The following is a 19,687-nucleotide window of genomic DNA, read 5'->3' on the forward strand; positions in this document are numbered from 1 at the left end:
TGTCGTCAGTCTAAGAATGCATCGATTTTGGCTTCTTTTATTTGGGTGCAGTAGAAATTCTCACCATGGCCCTACTAGATGATTTGTTTGGAAAGGATATAGTTGCATACATTGATTAAACTTCTTTTGGGGCTACAGCATCTCCATATTCAACAGCCTTTGATTAATGAAGGATGAGTTCTGTTTTATTGGGACCCTCAAAAATTCCGACATCCTCCCCCCACAAAGTATCCCAATAAAAGATGCTTCCATAATTTCCCAAAATGCCTATATTGTGAGGTTGCATTTTAATTCGTGTATCAGAAACAGATGCAAAAAAACTCACAATTAAAAGGTAAGAGCTGAACATACCAATTGACCTTCATAATCAGCAAGGAAGAGTAATTCACAAAGAGGTGGGTCATATGGGAGAAGTATTGTCATGCCAGTATTTTACAATTTGTATACAAATGTCCCACCGTTGTTGGTTTCACACTCCTCCAGAGCAGAACCAATGGCAAATCCAGTTTAGTTACTGTTGAAAGATGTCACGATAGCTCCTTGAAAGGCAGGAAAAGTAGAGATAAAGTTCTTGTTTGTAAGGTTTTTCTAAATGCCAACTTAATGACTTCTAACTCCAGAATCACAACACAACTCGTTACTAATACAAAGATGTAATTCACAGTGACGGGGACTCTGTTTTCCTTCTTTTTTCTACTTACAACCTGATTACTCTGTTTGCGTGAATGGCTTGCAACTTGATAGGAAAGAACAGATTAGACATATTTTCCAGAATTTCTATGACAAACAAGAAGTTTGTCCAGAAGGCTATCTGGCCACCACTTCCTACAGATGTGGAAAGGGGGGGAGGGAGGGAGGGAGGGAGGAAGAGAGAGAGAGAGAGAATTTCCAATCAACAAAACCAAGAAAGCAAAGGCCCGTCTCTAAAATAGAAATATAATAACAGTTGAAAGGGACCTTGGAGGTCTTCTAGTCCAACCCCCTGCTTAGGCAGGAAACCCTACACCACTTCAGATAAATGGTTATCCAACATCTTAAAAACATCCGGTGTTGGAGCATTCACAACTTCTGGAGACAAATTGTTCCATGGATTAATTGATCTGTCAGGAAATGTCTCCTTAGTTCTTAGTTGCTTCTCTCCTTGATTAATTTCCACCCATTGCTTCTTGTCCTACCCTCAGATGTTTTGGAGAACAGCTTGACTGCCTCTTCTTTGTGGCAGCCCTTGAGATATCAGAACACTGCCATCATGTCACCCCTAGTCCTTCTTTTCATTAAACTAGACATATCCAATTCCTGCAACTGTTCTTCATGTTTAAGCTTCCAGTCCCCTAATCATCTTTGTTGCTCTTCTCTTTCTAGAGTCTCCATCTCTTTTTTACATTGTGGCGACCAAAATTGGATGCAGTATTCCCAGTGTGGCCTTACCAAGGCCTTATGAAGTGGTATTAACACCTCACACGATCTTGATTCCATCCCTCTGTTTGAGCAGCCTAGAACTGTGTTGGCTTTTTGGGCAGCTGCTACACGCTGCTGGCTCATATTTATATGGTTGTCCACTAGGACTCCAAGATCCCCCTCACAGTTACCAAGGGAACAGTGAGAAATGTATCTAGTTTTAACTGTGTGGAATTTGGTAGATCTTAATATTAAAACAGCAAAAATAACAACAACCCAACCTATGTTGGGGTTTTGTTTTCCTCCCGAGGTTTATTATGTGGATGAACAGAACGAGAGAGCACGCTTCCTTAATACCCTGCTTTGCTATCAATGGCTTAACGACATTAATGAAAAGTAAACATTCCTTTGAATCAAGATTAACTTCTGGCAAGACGCATCCATGTAATTTTTGGAGAGATTGATGGAAGTGGCTTGATGTTGATGCCTTGTGGGTTGTTTGTTTTGCTTTGTTTTTTTAACCATGTATGCAGTTTAGCCTGAGGTTCTATGTTTTCTTGGTAGCCTTCTATCTACTTGAATACTGCTCACCTGCCTGGAACCCACACTGCATTTCGGACATTAAAACATTAGAAAGGGTCCAGAGGTATTTTACAAGAATCGTACTCAACTCCTCTGCTCGTAATAAAATTCCGTATACCACCAGGCTTGAAATTTTAGGTCTGGATAACCTTTCTATGCTCCGACCTCAGGTTAGTGCACAAGATAATTTGCCATAACTGTCCTACCTGTTAATGGCTACTTTTACTTCAACTGCAATAGCACAAGGGCTATCAATAGGTGCAAACTAAATGTGTTCTAATCTGGATTGCAGGAAAAATGATTTCAGCAATAGAGAAATAAATGTGTGGAACACCCTACCTGATCCTCTTGTTAGTTTCTCTAACATATCTTTTACCCTAAGCTGTCTACTGTGGAGCTTACAAGTTTCTTAAGAGGTCCCTAAAGGGTGTGTGCATAAGCACACCAGCGTGCCTACCATCCCTGTCCTACTATCCCCATTTATATGTACCCTTTTTATGTGCTTATGGCTATGTTTTGCTTATTTCTATCCATTTATTTGTGCCATTTTTTCCACGTGTTTTAATACTTGTTTCCCTGTACTTGTTGACAAATAAAAATAAATAAATAAGTAAATAAAATAAATAAGTGCCTGACCAAGTCTGACCTTGTCATTTTTCCCCCCTGTGATCAGCTCCATGCTACCAGAACGAAAGGGAAATGCCCCCTTTGTCCTTTTGAAGTGGGTTTGTTGTCACAGTGGGGATTATCCTTTAGTGGAGAGAGGGAGAGCACCAAATGAGCAACTCCTGCTTTGTATTTTCCATGAAAAGGATCCGCCCGGCAGTTACCAATGGGGATGGATGGCACCCAGCAAAATAACTAGGGAAAGAAAAATATCGCCCACCAAGTCCCACCACTTCCAGATTGTTTCCCTGGATCCGTGGATAAAGGAAAATAAGCAAGAGGTTTAATTTTAGGTAGGGAGCAGGCCTCCTTCAGAAGTGCCACGAAATGGAGTAGCTCTGCAGAGTGAAGAACCCGTGTTTGCTGACCATCACTGAATTAAATCCACATTGCTAAAGAGATGCTAATAAGGCCTATCTTGGGCTGTAAGGCTGGGGAAGGAAGGGGAGAGCGAGAGAAGGCTGAGTTGTCAGTGACTCTCATTTTGGTAGAGCGGAGAAAACAGACAAATAAAAACAGAAGACAGATAAGGGGAGACAGTCAAGGCATGTGTGGGGGAATTCATGAGGGAGAGAAGGCTGTGATTTATATCTCCACTCCAGCCAAATGTTTTCCTTAACATTAGCATCGCTAAAGCCTAAAGGATATAAGTGAATAAGAAACAGCAGGGACCTGTGGCTTTATGTCAGGAACATCTGCTGTAATGAACTCCTTGCAGACTGTCGTACAGCCCTCTCCATCATCAACTCAGAGCTCAGGGCTTGCTGCCAGCTCCCCAGATATACTTACAACAAGTCAGGGAGCCCACATATTAGCAGAGTAGATCTTCCATCAGCCCACCCAGAAAGCTGAAGGGAAGTTTAATGCAAAGTAGTTGACGTGCAAAATTGTTCCTAAAGGCAGTAGGACAATGCAGCTGATGGATCTTTTTTTTTTTTTTTACCCTCACTTCTTCTCCAAGAATCGGGTCTGGTGATTAAAGCATCTGGCTAGAAACTGGGAGACTGGGAGTTCTAGTCTTAGGTGTGAAAGCCAGCATGGGTGAATTTGGGCCAATCATTCTCTGCAGAGGCGGGCTTCAAAAATTTTAGCAAGGGGTCCTCTGCCCGGTTGGTGAGTGGGCGTGGTCATGGTGGGCGTGGCCTGGTGGGCCTCCTGCACCATGGCAGGGGTGGGGCTTTTTGCACTCCCTGGGCTTCGGAGGCTTTCCTCGAGCTTCCAGGAAGGCGAAAATGGTCTCCCTAGGCTCCGGAGGCCAGAAATGGTCCCATTTCCGGCCTTCCTGAACTTCCTGTAGGCCCGTTTTTTGCCCTCCCTGAGCCTTCACACGCACCTTGGACTTATCTGCATTCAAATCTGGCCACATGGGGACTCCTGGGAGGGGTGGGCAGGGCCAGCCAGGAGTGGGATTTGGGGGTTCTCCGAACTGCACGGAATCTTAGCTAGAGGTTCTCCAGAACCCCTGCCAACCCCCAGCAGCCCACCCCTGATTCTCTCTCAGCCCAATCCGCCTCACTGGCTTGTTGTTGTGGGTAACATAGGAGGAAGATCAGTTATTAGGTATGTTTGCAGCTTTGTAAAAAATAACAAAGGCAGGATAAAAATAAATAAATAAAAAGCTTTCCAACCCTACTCCATTTAATCTATAAATCACATGTCTAGCCCTTCTGGCTACAGTCAAAACTGCTAAAGTTGCAAAGCCCAGGAAGTCGGCATCCTAAAAGAGTCTGCTTCTCTTTTACCACTAGCACCATTGCACTATATTATTGTTATAAAGGCAAGACTGCTATTGCCACATCACCCACCTATTTATTGCCAAAGTTTTAATCAAGGGAGGGAGAGAAGGAAGGAAGACAACCCAATATTTGGCAAGGACTCCGTTGTGAAATAAATCTATCAAATTAACCTAGCTTGTGAACTGGTGGACAATATTATCCCCTGGAATCTCCCACTCAGTGTGAATTAGACGGCAGACAAGGAAGCAGAGAGTCACTTTGAATATTTTATTGTTGTTGTTGTTATTATTATTATTATTATATTTCTTTTATTCATTAAGCATGAAACTCAGTCAAATGAACATTTAAAGATGTGTCACAAATTTAATTGATGCTGATGATGATTATTATTATTAATCACAGTCAGCCAGATGTTCAGAGTGGGTTTGGCATTTTTGTCTACCTATTGAGTCCTTAGCTGGGATAGGCAGATCTGGATGTTTGAGGTGTTAGAGATAGGGTCACAGGATGGAAGCTGTTACAAGTAAAGCTGCCTTCTGCAACTGACTGATGGCAAATTTGTCAATGCCTATGGTGTTCAAGTGGTGCTCCAGTTGTTTTGGGACTGCGCACAAGGCACCTATTACTATTGGTACTACCCTTGGTTGCCTTTGCCACAGTCGTTCTATTTCTATTTGTAGGTCTTTGTATTTTGCTATCTTCCCCAGTTCTTTCTCTTCTCTTCTGCTGTTTCCAGGCACTGCCACCTCCACTATCCAGACTTTTTTGTCTTTCTTATTGACAACTGTTAAGTCTGTGGTGTTATGTGGGGTGTAATGTGCCTGTCTGTTTGAATTCTAAAGTCCTAGAGCAATTTAACTTCATTTCCTATTACTTTCTCACCAGTTCTTGCTTGTAGACAAATGATATTTGTTGCCAATATTCCAGTGTATTATTATCATTGTTATTGTTGTTGTTGTTGTTGTTAATAATAATAATAATAATTATTTGCAACAACACAATTGTATCACAGTGGCATGCCGAGAATTGAAATCTATGCCTCTTGAAAGTGGTGGAGAAACTGCTCTAACAATTCACGCAAATGATTCCAAAACACCCAAATGTTATTTCCTTTACAAATGAATTGGGGATAAACTGGCAAGAGGTCATCTTCTTGCCCCTTGGCAAGTCCTTTGCCCAGTTTTATCATATTACGGGCACTGTGCTCCAAGGCACACTCCTGAAAGTTTATCTTGGAAAATCTAGAATCTCTTTTTTTTTAAAAAAAAACCAGACAACACTTTGCATCTTCATGGAGTACCTATAAATCACAAGCGCAAGACACACCTGCTGTTAACATTCTGCGCTTCCACCCACTCCCCATTTCTCCTCAATTCAGCAGGGTAAAAGCCCAGTGTGTCTTTTCATCCGTTTTATCTTTAAACCTATTGTCTAAAAGGTTTAAAGCCCGTAGGTTCACCAGTTTCAAACACAAGCTCCGCTATTTGATCATCAACAATCAACACAAGTTCACACCCCTGCTGGTAGTAGAAGGCAGAAAAAAAACCCCTGTTTGCTGCATCCCACTCCAGATTTTCACAGCTGCTTAGGCAGATGCCACAGTGGGGAGAAGGGAACAAGGATGGGAGGCGGGCCCAAGGGAGCTGCAAACCTTGTTTCTGAGCTTCACAAGCCACTCCTGATCTGAAACAAACATCTAATCAAGTCAACAGCGTGGCACCGGTTTTTCTTTCCAAAGAAACCCTTCAAGGCCAACTTCAAACTCTTCTTGCCCTTATTATCCCCCATAAACACCTGCCAGGAGAGGGTCTACAATGCTTTGAAGAAAAGAGCACATAATTTCACACAAAACATGAGAGCTGCGGCAATTACAGAGTGGCACGGTAGCTAGAAAATTAGATGCTATGCCAGTGATGGCTAATATTTTTTGTTCCAAGTGCCGAAAGTGTGCAAGCCCACACTCATAATGCAATGCACGCCCCCCCATGCCCCCTTCCCTGTGAATGCACGTGCAAACCCCTGTGCACACGCCCCACCCACCACACAGGCGCACGTGACCCCTGCATGCTCCCCATCCCCTGCATGCACATGCAACTCTGGGCATGCGCACATGACCACTGCACATGTGCCACCCCCCATGCATGCTCAGCAGAGACTCGAAAATCAGCTTTACGGTGGGAACGTGCACAAATACATGGTGGAACTGAACTAGGGCGACGGCTCGCATGACCGCAGAGAGGGCATGCCATAGGTTCGCCATCACAGCACTATGCTGATCTCCCTGGTGTTTGCAGGGAGGAATCTCACAGGTAAAGGTAAAGGTTCCCCTCACACATACATGCTAGTCGTTCCCGACTCTAGGGGGCGGTGCTCATCTCCATTTCAAAGCCAAAGAGCCAGCACTGTCCAAAGATGTCTCAGTGGTCATGTGGCCAGCATGACTAAATGCCGAAGGCGCACGGAACGCTGTTACCTTCCCACCAAAAGTGGTTCCTATTTTTCTACTTGCATTTTTACATGCTTTCAAACTGCTAGGTTGGCAGAAGCTGGGACAACGAGAGCTCACTCTGTCAGTCCTAGGGATTTGAACCGCCAAACTGCTGACCTTTCTGATCGACAAACTCAGCATCTTAACTCCTGAGACACTACATTCCATGTTTCCTCATAGCCTGTTGCAAATACCTGGTTTTGCCAGACAAAAAATAGGGATGGAACAGGTGAAAAGAATAGCTGAAGAAAAGGGGAGGAGAAGCAGCGTTTTTTATTAATTTTTTACATGAAACTTTGGAGATTTTCATTGTCTTGGTTTTATCACAATACCAGCGTCAAAAACCCTCAATCTCTTCTCTCCTTCTCTTCCCAGCCAACAAAGCCATTCCCATCAGAGGCATCTCTCCATCTTAAACCACAAAGGTCCCATAATATTATAGTTCTAAAGAGAAAACACAGATTACTAATGGATAGAATGGAGCTGTGGAGATCAATAAAATAGTCAGAGACCACAAACCAAACCAAAGTAAGAGATAATCTCGGGAGGTGCCAGAGAAGACTTGTATAGTCACAAATTGTGGCCAAATTACTCTGTTTCCCCGAAAATAAGACTTCCCTGGATAATAAGCTCAATTGGGCTTTTGAGCACATGCGCTAAAATAAGCCCTCTCCAAAAATATTGTAACATAGCAGCAGCCATGAGGTGATCACTCTGGACACCTCCTGCACCTCAAAAATAATAAGACCTCCCCCCAAAATAAGGCCAAGTGCTTCTTTGGAGGGTCAAAAGAAAATAAAACCTTGTCTTTTTTTTCCAGAGAAACATGGTAACAATTTATCCAAAGTTCACACAGATAATAAATTTTAAATTTTAGGCTTTGAATATATCTTGCAAAACCTTTTTACTATATTTTGTAAACCACCGTTTCTCTACTGGGATGGATTTGCATAGCAGCTCTAAGCAAAATAAAAATAAAAATGCTGTATTACAGTTTTCCACGTTGCAAGACTGTTCTTTTTTTAACTGTCTCTTTGAACCTACCAGTACATGCAAGAGCTGACTTACTGTATTTTTGGAGTATAAGACGCACCTTTTTCCCTCAAAAAAAAAGAGAATGAAAATCTGGGTGCGTCTTATACATTGAATACAGCATTTTTGGCCTCCCAAAACCTTTCCCCCTTTGCAAAAATGGCCGTGCATAGCCTTTAGGAGGCTTCCAAAGAGCTCCTGAGGGCTGAGGAGGCAAAAATGAGCAAAAAACAAATTGTTTTTGGCTTGTTTTTGAACCCACCCACCGCAGGCCCCAGGAGCACTCCACAAGCCTCCTAAAGGCTATCCATGGCCTTTTTTTTTTGGGCCTGTTTTAGCAAAAAAAAGGGGCTGTTTTGGGGAATTCTGAAGAGTGCAAAACCTTTTTTAAAAAATGTGCCTCTTCAAAATCTTGGTGCGTTTTATACTCTGAAAAATACGGTACATTTTCTGAACCAGTCTCTGTATTTAAACACATCAACACTAACATTTGGCAAGTTGGAAGAACTGAAATTTTTGCTTGCTACAGATCAGAACTTGGGATGGCAGAGTGTTCTGGGAGATCTTTCCCTCCAAATCCATCAAGTATGCATTTTGTGGGTCTCAAAGCAGGCACAGGGCATAAAAAAAAAAACGGAGAGAGAAATCAATGCTTGTTGACTTGCTGTATGTTGTGTACTTATTAGAGGAACACAGCCGTACCAGGAAGAAAATGTGAATCCGACTTGGCCATTTGCTGGCAATAATGGGGCTCATTGATTTGAGGCCAAAGGAACAGAGGGGGAAAACTGATTAATATTTTTTAGACTCTGCACAGGGCTGCAAATCCAGCACTAAAATGTTTTAGAAAACCAAAGGAAAAAGCAAGTGCATGCACACACGCTAAAGCATTACCCTTTTCTAAAAGGCAAGCTCATAATTATACACACCCAGGCACAGACAAATAGTGACTAAGAACATCTATCTATCTATTATTATTTTTTACAGCCTTAATGTAAAGTTTTAGATTTAAGTATGAGATTGAATCCACATACAAGAAGGGGGAATACAGAAAGACAAAAAATGCCTTTTTTCTCCTACTTGAAACCCCCCCCCAAAGAAAGGAGATCTTTGTAAGATACATAAGTTTGTAAGTTCATAGAACTGTTGAACCTAATTTCCCTCCCCCTCCCTAACCTTTCCTGCAGTTCTTACTCTTAGTTATCCCTGAAAATCCATCTTGTAAATCATCATCAGGTCAGCAATTCCTCCCTCCCCACTTGACATACTTCCCCTCCTTTGGTCCAAGGGTCACCAAACTTTCGGACCTCAGGGACCACTAAATTTATAATTTTAAATCCCGCAAGCCACTAATATGAATTTTTTAAAAAGATAAATAGTATTTAGTGCAATATAAAAAATGCAAATAATTTTTCTGCGGACCACCAAAATGTTCTCACGGGAGGACCACTGGTTGGTGACTGCTGCTTTGGCCTGTCAAATAAATGCTTACAATAAGGCCAAGGTTCCCCTCGCACATATGCACTAGTCATTCCCGACTCTGGGAGGCGGTGGTCATCTCCGTTTCAAAGCCGAAGAGTCGGCTCTGTCCAAAGACTTCTCCATGGTCATATGACTGGCATGACTAAACGGCGAAGGTGCATGGAACGCTGTTACCTTCCCAACAAAGGTGGTTCTTATTTTTCTACTTGCATTTTGTATGTGTTTTTGAACTGCTAGGTTGGTAGAAGCTGGGACAAGTTAACAGGAGCTCACTCCGTTACGCAGCGCTAGGGATTCGAACAGCTGAACTGTAGACCTTTCTGATCAACAAGCTTAGTGTCTTATCCAGGGAGCCACCGCATCTCTTATGCAAACAATAAAACAACCCAAAAAGCACATCCCTCAGCAACTGCCGCACTTTTACAGAAGAAGGAAATTATTACGGCACTGGAGGCGTTTTTCCTATTTAAAAAGTTTTTTTAAAGTTGTTAAATTTTCATAGTCAACCCTATTTAGAACCATACATAAATGGTTCTTCTGATTCAAACCTACAATAATACATTTCTAACATGGATCTCTCTCTCTCTCTCTCTCTCTCTCTCTCTCTCTCTCTCTCTCTCTCTCTCTCTCTCTCTCTCATACACACACACACAGACACACACACCTACTGCTACAGAGATTGTATTCTATAATTTTATCTTTCTGCTTTAGTGAAAACCTGCCTTCCTTTCCCAATAATGTGGATTGGACTGGCACATATGCAATTTTAGCAGCACGAACTAAAGAACTAGGGAAAAAAGCAAAGATGTTCGATTTACTATTCTCAACACAAACTTCCAACGGCCTTGTTCAAGGGAAAGGCTAACTTACATCCTCTTTGTAATATCTTTGCACAGGATAAATAAAAGAGTCAACTGTCTATGTAGCAAACATATCAACGTTAAAGAAAATAAGTATCTCTCCTTCCCAACCCAATTAATTTCTATTTAAAACAATAACAGCTTGGGGGATATATATATATATATATATACTTAAAGTCGAATCCCAGTAAGGATATGGCTAGCTGATGAGAGCTAAATAGCTTGAAATAGATCTATACTAGTCTTCCTTTATTTATTTACCACACATATATATATATATATATATATATATATATATATATATGTGTGTGTGTGTGTGTGTGTGTGTGTGTGTGTGTGTGTGTGTGTGTGTGTGTGTGTGTGTGTGTGTGTGTGTGTGTGTGTGTGTGTTTATTTGTGCTGATAAATAAATAAAGGGAGCAGTTAGCTTCCTCCCATAATTGGGGCTTACCAGGGGTTGCAAAAAATCTAATATATATATATACACATACATACATATACACACACACACACACACACACACACACACACACACACACACACACACACACACACACACACATATATATATATATATATATATATATATATATATATATATATATATATATATATATAATGTTGTTGGTTGCAAAGTTGTATCCGACCCATCGCATCCCCATGGACAACATTCCTGCAGGCCTTCCTATCCTCCATCATCCTCCAGAGTCCATTTAAACTCATGCCAACTGCTTCAGTGACTCCATCCAGCCACCTCATTCTCTACCGTCCCCTTCTTCTTCTACTCTCAATCTTTCCCAGCATGAGGCTCTTCTCCAGTGAGTCCTTCCTTCTCATTAGATGGCCATAGGATTTGAGTATCATCTTCCAGGATCTGGCTTCCAAAGAGCAGTCAGCAGAGACATCACCTTGACAACAAAAGTGTGTATAGTCAAGGCTATGGTTTTCCCAGTTGTGATGTATGACTTTGAAAGTTGGACTATAAGAAAGGCTGAGCGCCAAAGAATGGAAGCCTTTGAACTCTGGTGCTGGAAAAGACTCCTGCGAGTCCCTTGGACTGCAAGGCAATCAAACTGGTCAGTCCTAGAGGAGATCAACCCTGACTGCTTTTATAGTATAGACACAACAACATTCAGTAGGCTGGACTTCAGCTCCAATTTCCCTCTTAGGTAGGATATGAACCAAAGTATTACCGTACATTTTAGGATATGAATGGAATGAAATCTTTTGAAACTTTTTACCACCTAACTTTGGTCTTCTGCAAATGATCATTCTTCCTCCTAGCCATAAAAGCTATAGGTAGGAAGCAGTAGTGGGCTTGTACCGGTTTTACTACCAGTTGCTCGTGGACGGGCAATGCTTCTGCGCATTCGCAGAAGTGTCCGGGCGGGTGGGCGGAGCCTCCTGCCATCGCCACTACCAGTTCAGCTGAACTGGGCCGAACCAGGAGCAACCCACTTCTAGTAGGAAGAAGTCTCTTGCTCCTCATTCTGGGTAAACAGCCCAGCCCTGTGTATCTATTAGCAGCCTTCCCCAAAATGGTACCTGCTCCCAAACAAGCGGGGAAATTGTGACATCTCATAATTACTGTTGGATTAGTTCAGCTGCTAAGAAAATAGAGACGGTGAAATAGCACTGGGATTTTGAGCTGATGACAGTATTTTAGCATCCGGAACTCCTAGAATACAAACAATAGGTGAGTGAAGCTGATAACAGAGGAGTTAATTAAAGTAGAGATGCACCAGTGTTTTCGTATGTTAAAGATCAGTATATGAATTTAGTATAGAATGAGCTGGAAGGGACCTTGGAGGTCTTCTAGTCCAGCCCCCTGCTGAAGCAGGAGAACCTATACCATTTCAGACGAGTGACTATCTGGTCTCTTCTTAATGATATCCAGTGATGGAGCGCCCACGATTTCTGGAGGCAAGCTGTTCCACTGGTTAATCGTCCTCACTGTTAGGAAGTTTCTCCTTACTTTCAGGTTGCTGCTCTCTTCAATTTTAGTTTCCAATGAACTTAGGAGGTGTTGAAAAACCTAGGCTGGAAGTAGCACAGTTTGCATATACTACTGAAGGTGAGACATTCTGCAAAAATTCTGGCACTTTAACTAGATCTTAAAAACAAGTTTTCCCTTTTAATTTTCTTCCACAAGACATGTTTGCCCCAGGATGCTTCCGGCCATGAGCAGACCAAAGCTGCAAATTTATCTAGTGACACCTCGCTGGGTTTATTCATGGCTCCTTCTGCTTTTACAAGGAAGGAGGAGAATGGCCTGTACAGTTAAAAAGTCTTCAAAGTCATTTTTTCAAGTAATCACATACATTCTTTGGCTTGTCCCTGTCTGTCAGGGAACACCAAACCTTTCCTATTTATTGTCAGGATCCGTCCCAAACTCTGCAGCCATCAGATTTTATGGTTTCCTGTCTTGTGAGATAGGCAGCCAAAGACAACCTTTTGTATCTACGCTCAAAAAGAAAACTTCACACTACCTTCTCATTGATGGTCCATGTTGTAAAGTTACAATGCTGAGATAGCATACACAGTATTCTAGATGCAATTGTGAGTTGCTAGAATGGGGGTAGCACAAAGCAAGGAGATTTAAAAGCCTATCTCTTCTAGAAATGCTTGGGCAGCCCTGGGGCAGGAACTAAAAGAACCAGGGGTTTGCAATGCTACTGTTTCAAGCACAAGTGGTGTGTGTGTTTGTGTGTGTATGTGTGTGTGTGTGTGTGTGTGAGAGAGAGAGAGAGAGAGGGAGGGAGAGAGAGAGGGAGGGAGGGAGAGAGAGAGGGAGGGAGGGAGGGAGAGAGAGGGAGGGAGGGAGGGGGAGAGAGAGAGAGAGAGAGAGGGAGAGAGAGAGAGAGAGAGGGAGAGAGAGAGAGAGAGAGAGGGAGGGAGGGAATATATCACCCTTCTTCAGCCTTATGCCCTCCAGAACTCTAATTCTGCAGATACCCCGGGAATCTGCAACCTATCCAAAAGCATTATTTTGATGGAGGAGCAATGTTTTCTAAACTTGGCGACTTTAAGAGGTGTGGACTTCAACTTCCAGAATTCTCCGGCCTGGCCTCTTTCAGGGACTTCAAGTCTATATATCTTAAAAGTCGTCACGTTTGAAAAAAACTGCTGTAAACCAACGAAAATAAACCCCCAGGAAGGAGAGGGCGCCCACAGGCAAAGCGACAAAAGTGTGTAAATTTAAAAGGTTCAAGCTTCCACCGTTACAAGCGTTACGATTCCTCTCCGTTTTGCAAAGAAACTCAGTCCTTGCTCAAAAGGGTTAAGAAAAGTTAAGAACCTGCTTCTATATCAATAAACTGTTACGTCTCTGCGTGGGGTAGATGCAATTCTAGCTGATATTTGATGCAGTATTGGAGAAGCAGAAAAGGCATTTCTTGAGAGTTTAAATTATTATTGTCTTCGTGTCATTTCCACAGTAAGATGTCCGATGCCTGAAATTTGAGCAATAGTTCCACCTAGCATGACTATTAAATAAAAGAATAGATTGCTCAATAGGCTTATCATTTGCTCAGCCAGCAAAATGGGACGCCAATAAGGTTCAAATACAGATCAAAGCTGGAGTTAACAGTGGGGGGCAGCCATTCATACTCCTCTACCCTATCCCATTCTTTCTTTCTTATGGTCATTTATTCCTAAATCAGGTTATCTGAGGTGGCACAGTTTATTTTATCCTTTTAAGGAACCAGCTCCCTACTTCAAAATTGGAGTTTCGTGGCTATCCTTCCCCACCCTCTCAATTTTTGCTATATTCTGGGAGGTGGCTGGGATACAAATAAGACCCTGCATTTGAAAAAAAAGCCAGTGTTTCAGATCAACCCTCTTTAAGTGTATATAAGAAAGCATATTTATAAATGCACAAAGGGATTTTCTTTTAGCACAAGTCCTATTTTACATTCCAGAATCCCTTTAAACCCTGCACTCTTCTCATACTCCCGTTTCCCCCCTCTATCATTAACGGCAACTTCAAAATAGAGCTTTAAAATACCAGGCTCGATACAAATTATAATATGATTCCAGTTAATTACAAGCCAGCTCTTTGGAACCAGAGCAAACAGCACCCTATACACAATGCATCCACTGTACTGAGTAACAGCTGCTCAACATACATAGTAACTATCAGCAATTAAGGGACATTCTCATCCATCATCAGTTTTCACCAAAATTGTCTCTAGATTATCTTGTCAGAATGGCTTGGCTTCATACTGACTGGACCACCTCAAAGCATCTGCCCTTAAACTACTCCCAGGAAAGCATGAAATGGAAAATGAGGGGGTTCTACTTAGGTCAGGCTAGAGATTAAATTGAGGAGAGGGAATTAAAAGACGTTACATTTTTTTTTTCACTTTGCTCATTCTTTCCACTGAGGGAAAACTCTTCCTGTAGGGGTGGAATAAATATTTATCTACCAAATTGATATATTTATAGTGGAAGACTCAAACAAATTCAACCAAAGCAATGCCTTGGTTATTTAAATGCTCGTTGTGTCCATATTTTTAGGCAAAATAATTATCTCTATTAAATAGACCATCATTTCAGCTACATTAATTTAAGGACTCAGAAAGAGTTCACATTTGTTTTTAAAACAATTAACATGCTAATATTTTGGGGTTTTTTCACCCTTGATGCATTTGCAAAACTATCCTATTTTCCTTTACAGCTCAGCTTGGACAGTCCACGCTCCAAGTTTTATACTAAAAATAAGCCAAATAATTTTCTTGATTTTATAACACAGAGATGAATGTACACATGTAATTCCTAAATGCATTATCCAAGCATTTAGTGGAATTCATTTTCCCCAAATAAATAACTTCACAAAGTGAAGTTCCTCCTGGTCATTTGTATAGACTTCGACCCTAAAGCTCTTTGGGGAAGAAATAGGAATTCAGTTCTTTGTATGTTTCATTGGATTTCCTTCTAAAATCAAGATCCTTTTACAGGACTTAAGGAAGTTACAGGATGAAATGATAGCCCGTGGATCAAATTAACTCCAGTTGTATATTAGAATTAAGTCCCTTTACGTTCAAAATTCTCCTGCTCCAGAGGGGAAAAAATAAATGTGCATTTGGGCTGCAGGCTGAAAACAGCAGAAGCCAGCTGAGGTCAGCGGATCAACTCAAATGAACAGCCCAGTCTGAGGACTATCAAATCCAGGCAATGGCAGAGTTCTCAATCAAGGACAGAAAACTCTTTGTGGCCACCTAGTGGTCATCTGGATGTTTGCAGCCCAGCTTTACCTGAAATAATGCTATTTTGCAAAAAAAGATCTCTAAAGTACTGCCAAATAAAAGGCCTGCTAGTAATCAGTGCCTCTGTTTACGGTTCTCTGTCTTGCCTGTTTTCCTTGAAGGAAAGGAAAAGTAGCAGCATTAATTCTCCTGGCATTTTTCATATCCCTTTAACCAGGGCAATTCCTGCCCTTTAGCCACACTCTCTCTCTCTCTCCCTCCCTCCCTCCCTCCCTCCCTCCCTCCCTCTCTCTCTCTCTCTCTCTAACAGAGTTGGAAGGGACCTTGCAGGTCATCTAGTCCAACCCCCTGCCCAAGCAGGAGACCCTACATCTGCCTCTACCTAGGATCAAACTCACAACCTCCTGATTGTGAGGCGAGACCTCTACCATAACAGACTCGGAGAAAAACCAGGCCCTTTCTGGTTTTGAACATACAGTATATTTAAGAAGTTGTGATTTTTCACAATGGTTGTGACATTATTTCTCACTACTTGACCTACAAGAGACCTGTTTTTTTTTAAAAAAATGATCAGACCCACAAGCCAATGGTCACAATGCTGGATTAACCTGGGTTAATATCTGGATAGCAGAAGAATTGTATTTTCTTTCCTTTAAATAATAATAATAGACATCCCTCATTGTTCACCTTACATGGTGATTAAATCAGTCTGGCGAGGAAGCAGTGGCTTAGATAGAGAGGCACATCTTTGATAAATAATAGACAGCAGGAAAAAATCCTCTAGAATTTAGGCCAAGCTTGGCTAATCCCGAAATTGGAAGAAGTGAAACAGATTAGTGGAGTTGGAAGTGACTTTATAGGTCATCTAGTCCAACCCCTCCTCAAGCAGGAGACCCTTCACCATTTCTGACAAAGGGCAGTCCAATCTCTTTTTGAAAGTCTCAAGCGATGGAGCCCCCCCCCCCCCCACAAACGATCCGGGTTTAATGCTCTCACTCAAATGCCCGAAGCAGAAGCAGACCTCCAAGGACACACCCCCAGTCGTCCAAAACGCCCTCCCCCCTAATGAATGGGGTGGCTTTACATTCAGAAAAGGGAAAGTTTCCTTCCCGTCCAGTTCGCCGCCTGCCTTTACAAGCTCCACTTCCAGGTCTCCTAAGCGCAACTTTACCATACCTGCCAGCCAAGGAACCTCGCGGAACTTCTCAACCAAGTCGGAGCAGGATCGGGCTTCGGAAGCGAAGCTACACACACACACACACACACCACTCGGCGCCGTCCCAAGCGGTCCCCTCCGCGCGGGCAGCCGTCCATCACGCCTTCCCCCCCCCCCCGGACCCCTGAAACCTTAAGCGCGCGCGCTCCCTCCTTCTTTTACCCATCTTCCTCGCCCGGTTCAAGAGCCGCGGGAAGCGTCGCCTCCGCTGCGGCACCAGGCGCAAGAAGCCGCGGGGATGCAGCGCCACGTCCTGCGGATCTTTCCCGGGAAAGAAAGGAGGGGAAGCCGCGCCCGGGACAGGGAGCGCTCGAAAGCACTTTCTCCCTTTTCGTTTCATCTCTCCGCCACGCCGCGGTCTCTGTCTCTGTCTCCCTCTCATCTTTCTATGTATCTCTCTCTTTCTCTGTATATCATCTATCTATCTATCTATCTATCTATCTATCTATCTATCTATCTATCTATCTATCTATCTATCTATCTATCTATCTATCTATCTATCTATCTATCCCTATCTATCTATCTATCTATCTATCTATCTATCTATCTATCTATCTATCTATCTATCTCTCTCTCTCTGTGTGTATTCTCTCTGTATGTATATATGTATGTGTGTGTGTGTGTGCGTGTATTTCTTTCTCTGTGTATCTCTCTCTGTATCTCTCTATCTCTCTATCTGTGTGTATTTCTCTCTCTCTCCCCTGTAACTCTCTCTCTCATGTCTCTATACCGTTCTCTGTTTCTCTCTCTCTTTCTCTGTATTTCCCTGTGTGTGTCTCTCTCTTTCGGCAAAGCTGTTCTCAAAGTCCGAGGCGCCGCTGAAAGAGTCCAGAATCCAGAGGAGGAATAGGGTAGGGATGGGAGTGGGAACGAAGGGGGGTGAGGTAGGGTAGGAGATGGGGCCCGGGAAGCTCAGAAAAACTTTCCCGACCGGGAGAGAAAGGCAGCGCCTTCCCTTCCCTCCTTCCAGTACTCCAGTTTATGGCACGAAAGCATCCGCGAGAAGCGGGGCGCAAAAGCAAACCGAAGGCGCGTTGTTTGTTTATTTGTTTGCTTCTTCCTCCCTTCTCCCCTCGCGTTCCCACCGCCGGCCCGAGATGCGCTGACTTACTTGCGTGGCAAAGTCCCAGGTTGCCCAGGGCTACCAGAAGCAGGGTGATCACCCCGGGGCCAGGCGCTCCTCGGCTCCAGGCAGAAGGCATCGCGGCCGGCTAAGGCGGTGGCGGCGGCGCCTCCCTCGCTCTTCCTCTCGAACGGTCTCCAGAGACGCTCTCCTCTCCGAAGGAGACTCCAGCCTCCCCACGCCAAGCCCCCCCTCGCGCCTCTTCCTCTCCCGCCTCCTCCTCTTCTTCCTCCTCCGGCAACTTTTAAGCCAGCCAAGCCGCGGGAGGCGAGTTGGGGCACCAGCGGGTCCTCTCCTTGGCCGCCTCGGTGCCAGGCTGCGGCGCTCCTCTTGACTCTGCCAACTTGGGACCCGCAGCGGAGGCGGCGGATCAGCGAGGCAGGCGCGGCAGCTGGACTGCTTGCATCCCTCGGCTGCAAGGGCTTCCCCTTTCCTCGCTTGGCCGGACCCGCCGCAGCTCTCCTCCGCGAGCCCCTTTCTTGCCTCCGCTCGCCAGCCAGCCTCCTGCCACACTGCCAAGGTGTCCCGCACGCAGAGCAGCCCAGGAGCCAGAGGAACTGGAGCCGGGGTTCCACTGGGGAGGACCGAGACGGGCGGAGCGAAGGAGCCGGCGGAGCCAAAGAGGGGGGACGGGAGGGAGTTTTCGACGGCCTACGCAACTACAGAGCCGGGCAGGGCTGGGCGGAAAACGCGGAGGCCCGGCCCGATTCCCAACCTTCGGAGCTGGAGTCTCTCGCCGCGCTGGCTCGACGATCATCGAGCAGCTCGACCGCCCGTTTGCCGCCGTTTGTTCCTGCCGGTCGTTTCCCCATGCTTGGACTCTGCCCACATCTAATGCATGGCAGCTTTTACGAAATGGAGCCGAATAGAGGGCATAGAATACAATTCTCTATTGAGAGTAGAGTAGAGTAGAGTAGAGTAGAGTAGAGTAGAGCAGAGCAGAGCAGAGCAGAGCAGAGCAGAGCAGAGCAGAGCAGAGTAGAATTCTTTATTGAGAATAAAGTAAAGTAGAGTAGGGTAGAGTAGACTAGAATATATAGAATTCTTTATTTAGAGTAGAGTAGAGTAGCATGTAATAGAATTATTTATTGAGAATAGAGGAGAGGAGGGGAGAACAGAACAGAATAGAATTCTTTATTGGCCAAGTGTGATTGGACACACAAGGAATTCGTCTTTGGTGCATATGATCTCAGTGTACATAAAAAGACAAGATACATTCGTTAAGAATCATACAGCACTTAATGATAGTCCTAGGGTACAAATAAGCCATCAGGAAACAATCAATATCAATATCAATTAAGGGTGAATCCAAATAAGTATTTTGCCCAGCTCTCTCTCTTCCCAAAGCAGGAATAGAATAAAGCTGGAAGGGACTTTCAGGGGTCTTGTTACCATTGTGGTTTGGCATGTTCCTTAGAACAGAGTTTGGATATTTACTTTTCAATGATATTATAGTGGGGGTGTGTGTGTGTGTCTGTGTGTAAAAGAGATGGGTTTTTTTAAAAAAATATTTTTTATATTTCTGGAACAGCATTTTTTTGGGGATAAAGTCTTGTAGAAATTTGAGTTATGATACAAGCCTATCTTCATATTGTATCCTGCATCACTAAAATGGAACACTGTTCCATTTTAGTGGAACTGTTTAACTAATTATTATTATTATTATTATTATTATTATTATTATTATTATTATTATTAAATATTATTAACCAAACCGTTAAACTAAATATTAAGGAACTATATCCTTAATATTTCATTACTTGGTAAAACAATTGTCTTCCCAATTAAATTGCTTTGGGACTAAGCAGAAGCAATGTGCTGAACAGAAATGACATTGGACAGATTAACAGAGTTGGAAGGGACCTTGTAGGTCATCGTCCAACCTCCCACCCAAGTA

At 43.4% G+C, this 19,687-nt stretch overlaps 1 protein-coding gene across 1 annotated transcript in view; it reads right to left on the reverse strand.

Moving 5' to 3' along the window:
• UNC5B (unc-5 netrin receptor B) overlaps window positions 1-18,050 on the reverse strand; it is a 250,789-nt gene extending 232,739 nt beyond the window's left edge. The window contains exon 1 of the mRNA XM_087701872.1: window positions 17,779-18,050. Coding sequence (XP_087557998.1) covers window positions 17,779-17,869 — 91 coding nt within the window. The 5' untranslated portion in view covers window positions 17,870-18,050. The remainder of the gene's footprint in view (window positions 1-17,778) is intronic.
• Between the last annotated feature and the right edge of the window lie 1,637 nt (window positions 18,051-19,687).

This window comes from Thamnophis sirtalis, unplaced genomic scaffold, assembly GCF_051295495.1.
Source record: "Thamnophis sirtalis isolate CommonGarterSnake01/CBP01778 unplaced genomic scaffold, rThaSir2_p1.2 scaffold_15, whole genome shotgun sequence".
Taxonomy (NCBI): Eukaryota; Metazoa; Chordata; class Lepidosauria; order Squamata; family Natricidae; genus Thamnophis; species Thamnophis sirtalis.